The sequence below is a fragment of the Polyodon spathula genome, unplaced genomic scaffold (genome assembly GCF_017654505.1).
Source record: "Polyodon spathula isolate WHYD16114869_AA unplaced genomic scaffold, ASM1765450v1 scaffolds_806, whole genome shotgun sequence".
NCBI lineage: Eukaryota > Metazoa > Chordata > Actinopteri > Acipenseriformes > Polyodontidae > Polyodon > Polyodon spathula.
The window spans coordinates 214,109-220,740 of record NW_024472293.1 but is presented as its reverse complement, the minus strand read 5'-3'; the positions used below and the strand labels follow the sequence as shown (position 1 = coordinate 220,740).

Sequence of the window (6,632 nt, the reverse complement as noted above, 5' to 3'; positions counted from 1 at the left end):
AAATAGTCATTCTTTTATATTTCCCCTTACAATATCTTCAGACAGTTTGGGTGAACGCTATGGAGTTAGAGATGGCATCCTGCCATTACTTTGAACAAAAAACATGCTTTATAAAATGAGCAGAGTGGTAACTTAACACAGTCACTAGAGGTGGGGACATGGGGATCAATTTTACAATATACTGTACATTTTTTTATCAGATAGTGACAGATTTGGCAAGCTGAGCATGCCTCGCCTAGAAAAGGGAGGAGAAACTCAGCCTGGGACAGCCTTATAAATCACTGGTGCCTCGGCTTAGAGCACACACTGCAGACTACTGGAAGGAAGGAAAGACAGTCTTCGATGAACTTCTGGAAAAACGCCAGACCAACAATGACAAGAACCATCATCGTCTTACTGGTAAGTCTAACGGCCTTGTCTCCTTCTACTGCTTAGAGGATCAAAAACAGGGCTGTGGAAAGTGCAGTCAGGCAGCCATGGCTTTTTATTTGTTTGTTTTCTATTATGGGTGTCGCTGCTTCCTTCCTAGAATTCTATCATTTTATTATAACCGTCCCGATGGTCACTTTGGACTCTTATTCAGATCAACAGGAATAGTTTAGAGAAGCTCTGCTATTTGTTACCAAATGACGCATTTTGCTTCACGAGGTTACCAACCCAAAATGGAAATGGATTTGCAGAAGTGTCTGTGTACACCAGAGTTGTTTAAAACGGAACAATTGGTATGCAAACCTACATCTGGCTGCCTCTGAGCAATCCTCGATTCTGGGCTGTTATCCAGATTTAAATGTTTTTTTTGTTCTTCATGATTTCTAAAGTTCAAGCCCCTGCTTGCATAATAACCTTACGGTGTTTGGTAGATCTTCTTGAAAGGCTGTTTGTTAAAAGTTGTTGTGGTCGCTGCCAAGCTCTGTTGTTATGCCGCAAGCAAACCTAAAATAACATGTCCAAAGTACAATAAGTCATTTTAAACTTTCCTAAAGGTTTGCGAATAGGACCCTGTAATATCTGTATTTCTTGTCGTTCTTAGATTACTCTGTCCTGCCTGGGCTGTGCACGCACCTGCAAGACCTCTGTAATGCAGTATGCCCACAATGGGACGTGCTGCACACGGTGTGACCCGGGTGAGTGAAATGATCTTACAGGAGACTTGAAAACAAAGTTGTTGTTTTTTACCTTTCAGTGCTATGTGGTGCTTGTTTTTTGTGAAGAAGAGAAAGCTAGTCACTTTAATCTACAAAAGCAGAGAATTTGTTACTTAGACTTGTCCTTGATAAAATGGAAGCTGTGTTATCCCAGAGATTATTTTGTTATAAAGTTCTGATGCCACCTTTTTGAATGTAAATAGCAACCTCTCTTTCCTACTTTCACCTGAAGGAGAGACCTTTTTAAGGTCTTGAAAGCTTGTGCTTCATTATTGTTTAGTTAGTCCAGTAAAAGGGATCGCGTTCCCTTCTCTTTGTCTGTTCACTTAGACTTGTGAATGTAATACTTTTTATTGTATATTAACACCACCTTAAAGACATTCAGTAGCTTGCTCCACAGAAAGGGACCTGAGCATCTTTACAGCTAGATGAAACCCAAGCCATTTGTGATCCAACTGCAAGTACTAATGTTTCAGAGCACATGAGCCAAAATGGCAGGGTAGGGTATGCAGGATAGAACTGAAAGAAACTAGCCATTTTTAGTATTGTTGCAGTTTTAGAGGACCTTGGATCATATTTTCAAAGAGTTTACTCCAGTCTCAGTTTTGTCCATTTACTGTTGAGTTTTCATCTTTCAACAAACTAAAGATGTGAGTACATGCTTTGGGAATACGGGCTGTCGGACGGGACGGGCTCCCTTTCTGAAACTCTGTGCTATTCTTTTTCAGGTACCAAGGTTAAAGCTCACTGCGGACCGAACCGCGGGTCTACCTGTGAACCCTGCGAAAGCGGGACGTTTTTCAGCCAAAAAAATTCGGACACCAAGTGCCAGAACTGCTCCCAATGCCTAAGCGGTGAGTTCTGCTTCATTTCATTGCAATGATTCTATGTATTTTTCATTTGATCGTGTCTGGTGTTGCCTTCCTTTCCCGTTTCTGCTTTGCACGCTTTCATAAACTGTCTAATTATGGACGGCCCCTTAATGAACGTGCTGAATCCTGCGCAGGTTTGATACAGTCTCAAATAACAACACAAGAGGGAAGGATTTTGAGCAGGTAGCTCTGTTACGTGCACTAGAGTGGAGACCAAGGACACATGCAAAGCTAGCGTGGCTCCTAAACACCGCACACAGGGGCCAGGCTGCTTTACAAGAGCAGTTATAGAGTATGTTACCTTGTGACAGCAGTGAGTCCTGTATGTACAAAAAAATCAGCACAACACACCTCTCCCTCGCTCTCTCTCTGCAGAGAATTCAAAAACATACATAATATATACAGTGCATATATTAAACCCTGATGCTGATGTGACACAGACATCTTAAATACTGAGTGGCAGATGGTTTGTATCGGTTTGATCTGGAAAAGACATTGAAATCGGCTCTACTGTGACGAGTGTTTCTATTTAACAGCGCACTGTAGAACAGGGAAGGCAGAAAGCCTTGCATCTGGCTGGGTGGGTCTCTGCTCATACCTCCTTTGCCCGTTTCAGAGAAGGGTCTGTACACCACGCAGGACTGCAGGTCCACCTCGGACACTGTGTGCGACTGCCTGGAGGGGTACCACTGCCTCAACATGACGGAGAAGGGCTGCAGCCACTGCGAGAAGCACTCTGCTTGCCAGCCGGGGTATTTCATCAAGCGGCCAGGTAAAGGAACAGCTTCCTATTCCGTTTCAACTTGTTTCACAAACTTTGTTATATAAAATGAATAGTCCACAAACGAGCGCTCCCTCACAAAAGGGATTCCCAGTGAAGGAAAACACCCCCCAGCACCACCGAGCTGTAAAGAGATTCTTTTTCCCTCGTGTTTCTTAGGAACATACCGGAATGACACGTGGTGTGAGGAGTGTCCTAACAATCAGTGTCCAACAGAGTAAGTCTTTTTTTTTGATAAACTGCTATTCACACTTATCAAACCATAATGTACTTTTTACTTAAAAGTCCCAGACTAATCATTAACATTTTAGGAGGGCGTGTACTCCTCTTGTTCAGAACAGGTTTGATCTTGATTATTATTATTATTTTAAAACCTTTCATGCATCATGAGCTCATATCATATGGGGACGGATTTAAAAAAATAAACCTCTCTCCTCATCTTTGTATGGGGAGACGTATGGAAGATGCAAATGCATGACAGTCTCATGGTGGATGACATTTCTTTCCCCCATATAAAGCAATGAGGGGGGGAAACATTTTCAATTAAAAATATTTATAATGTGTCTGCTACTTTTTTTTCAGCTATTTTCAGCATTTCATAAGTGAAAGGGTTAAACAGTGCATCAGGTCAGACAACAATAAATAAGACAACGGTATCTGAAGCACTTGAGATGTCAACTCGGTCTAATTTCAGTACAGCGTGCTCTGTGTCATATAAAGCAGACACGTTGTGGTGGCATGTAAGTAATTGAATTATCTCTTCTCTGATTGGTAGGGTGTGTGGCTGCAATGTGTGTGCTATGCTGTGGATCATTGTGGGGTCCCTGATTTGCTTTAATATCGCCATCGCTGCCGCTGTGATTCTGTGCCTCAAAGGTAACTAGTCGCAGAAGGACTATTTTTTTACTTTTTCATTTTCATTTGGTCTTTTTAAATATTTCAGGATTCCGTAGTCCTCTGCAGCCGTCATCTTCCCCATTTTCCCCGCGCTGATCTCCCGGGACTTTTTCTAATAGGAAAAGATTTGTTCTGTTACAGGGCGGGCTAAGAAGTCTAAGAAAGCTTCGCAGTATGGAGAACCGTTTGCGAGTACCGCGGGACAAGACAGCCTTGTAGCCATCATCACAGGTCATGGTAAGCACTTGAATTTAATCCTGCTGGATCCTGATTCTCCTTGGATATAGAGCCGTTTGCCGGCTTCGAATTCTATTATTGAATTACTTCTACATAGGGCCCAGTGGTTAAGTACCTTTTCAGCACAAGCCTAGAAAATATACAGTATACTATTTGAGAGAACTGTATGTATGAGTACATACTTATATGGGACCTGCTCATGTATGTATTAGTAACTTATCTATTAATTTTCTTCAGATACTGCAGCAAGACAAACGGGCTAATAAGGAGAACGTTATTGGTGAGTAACTAAATGTTTCTGAATTTATTGCGCACTAATGTGTGTGTGTGTGTGTATATATAATATAAATATTTCTGCACACCAAGAACAAGAAAATGATTGAACATTGAAAAGGCAGTGAGGCCCACAGAGGGGAAAACAACCAATCATAAGCAAATGATAGACAGGTAGATAGACAGACAGGTAGATAAAATAACACAAAAAACTTTAAGAAAAGAGAAATGAGAAGTGTTTCAGAAAGTAGACCAATATATTGAGGCCATTTCAGACAGCTAAAATAATAACACTGTGTGGGTGAAACGTGAGAATTGGAGTGGTTGCAGCCATTGCTAACGTCCCGGTTCTGTCTTGCAGCTGCACTGTGTGTGTGAGTGTGTGGCTGAATGATTGAAATCCCAGCAGGGATCGGCATTGACGCTGCTGCGGCCAAGTCTACTCCCCACTTAAGAAGGAGAAAAACCTGCAGACATCCTGGGAGAGAAGCGAGGCTCACTGTCCCAGGAAAGACAAGGAAGCTGCAGCAGAATCGCTCTGGTCATTTTATGGATTGGAGCTGTTCTGTACTTCCGTTAGCATCACGGGTCTCAAATGGGCCGTTTGTTGTTTTTTTTTTTTTTAAAGAAACGCGTGTTACAGCAGACATAGATTTACATTTTCAACCTTTTTGCAGCATTTTAAAGCACCTGGGGCTGCGCTAGGGCGTTCCCAGCGGGTTGGTACAATCCGCAAGTCCGTGACATGACTGGGACTTGAAGTGGGGGTGGTGGGGAGCCTTTCCTGGAGGTGTAAAATCTGGAACCTAAGAAAAATAAATAAACTTGCCCCGTTTAGTGGGGGTAAGTTGTCTTAGTCTTAAACAAAAAAAAAAAAAAGTACAACTAGGTGAACGGTAAAGACTTCACTAGAGTTAGATGCTGAGCTGAGACAGCCAGGGCACGCTGTTAATAAGCGGGCTGTGTACAGCAATTCCGTCAAGTTTTGAAGAGATTGAGACAGTGGCAGGGGAGACCGGGGCTGGATGTCACACTTTTTAGTCTTTTATTATTTTCGTCAATCTGGTGACATGCTGCGAGGTTCTGTTCCTCGTTTATATTGATTGTTTTATTTATTTATTTATTTATTTCAGCATAACTTTATTCCAAATATGATATTTAGACGGTTGAAAATGCGCCGGTCACCCGTGACAACCTGCCCCGTACTGGGGTTGGGTGTCCCAGCGTGTGTTCTTGCTTTTACGGTAGACAATAATGCAACATTTTTAGGGTTTTTTTTTTTTTTTTTTTTTTTTTTTTAAATAACATAGTTTCTACTGTGCACAATGACAGAAAGTTGTATTTTTACTTTTTATGTGAACATAAATAACATAGACCTATACATATATTTGAAATGTTGACCCATGTTACAAAATAATACCACAGCCTCCACAGAACCAGAGGACAAACAGTAAATAATTTAAACAAGCATTTACATGGTGACATATCCCACATTGTGGTGTAAAAAAGTAGAAAGATAAAATATAAGACTTCTTCCTATAGGATTGACATGTGACAACCAACCCCCAAAACTGTGACAACCTGCCCCCCAGCCAGCCAGCCAGACTTTACATGATCATTTAATGCTCCCAGTACTACTGGGAGAACCTACTGGCTTTGTTTTTACACCAAAAGATAGCCCGTATCTGGTTCTATTTAACAAGGCCACCAGTTCAAACAAACTTCAATACTGCTAAGAGTTATAACATAAATAACAAGATATGCATTGTTTTACTTTGGGTATGAAACAAAAAGAAATATGTGCTAACCTTTATTTTAGATGGAATTGATCTCAAATTGCAAGCTGGTTGACTTCCAGACAACAGAACACACATTTCAGTGTTAGTATCACTATGCCTGCGCCAAGGAAACTTTCATATTCTTTAGACTGCGATTAAACTTGTATGCATTCTTCACGTGATCTTTCTATACCGAACTTCAAGAGCAGCTCGAGTTTCTGGCTGGGTGCGAATGCGCTAATGCAAGTGACCGGTTGGGAAGTGCATTCAAAAGAAGCGGTCTTGAGCGCTGTTGAACTATCTGTACTGTACTGTAATGATATGCAATAACACACGGGTGCTGGTGTGTTGCATTGAAAAGTTAAGGGAAAAAAAATGTGTAGGACAGGTAACACTGCTCAGGAATTAGCCCGGTGTTTTTGTTTGCACGGTCCAGACCACTTCTATACGGGTTCTATGTGTGTAATCCTGTAAAACATTGCATGCTCTCATGGTGTTGATATCTGTAGGGAGAGAATGAAAAAGACGGGTCTACACCGCATTCCTCTTTAAGATCATTAAGGGATTACCAAATTACCAATCAGCACTGTTAGAATTGTCTTTTTTTTTTTTTTTTAGCACATTTATTAATTAATAAATGCAGTTTATT

At 41.3% G+C, this 6,632-nt stretch overlaps 1 protein-coding gene across 2 annotated transcripts; it reads left to right on the top strand.

The window, feature by feature from the left end:
- The first annotated feature begins 221 nt into the window (after nt 1-221).
- LOC121308949 (tumor necrosis factor receptor superfamily member 5-like) lies at nt 222-5,497 on the top strand. Of its 2 annotated transcripts, XM_041241696.1 has the most exons (9): nt 223-399; nt 1,031-1,124; nt 1,874-1,999; nt 2,634-2,789; nt 2,958-3,015; nt 3,574-3,674; nt 3,837-3,932; nt 4,170-4,212; nt 4,567-5,497. In XM_041241696.1, exons 1-8 carry the CDS (start codon nt 343-345, stop codon nt 4,193-4,195), a joined length of 714 nt encoding a protein of 237 aa, XP_041097630.1. In that variant the 5' UTR covers nt 223-342; the 3' UTR covers nt 4,196-4,212; nt 4,567-5,497. The 2 variants fall into 2 exon arrangements, with proteins under 2 accessions (XP_041097631.1, XP_041097630.1); XM_041241697.1 differs by having other exon boundaries at nt 222-399; nt 4,170-5,497.
- The last annotated feature ends 1,135 nt before the right edge of the window (nt 5,498-6,632 follow it).

Coding starts and splice junctions, on each gene's coding strand:
- LOC121308949 (XM_041241697.1), top strand. CDS start 343: ATGAACTTCTGGAAAAACGCCAGACCAACAATGACAAGAACCATCATC. Junction 1,125..1,873: donor CTGCACACGGTGTGACCCGG/GTGAGTGAAATG, acceptor ATTCTTTTTCAG/GTACCAAGGTTAAAGCTCAC. Junction 2,790..2,957: donor GTATTTCATCAAGCGGCCAG/GTAAAGGAACAG, acceptor CGTGTTTCTTAG/GAACATACCGGAATGACACG.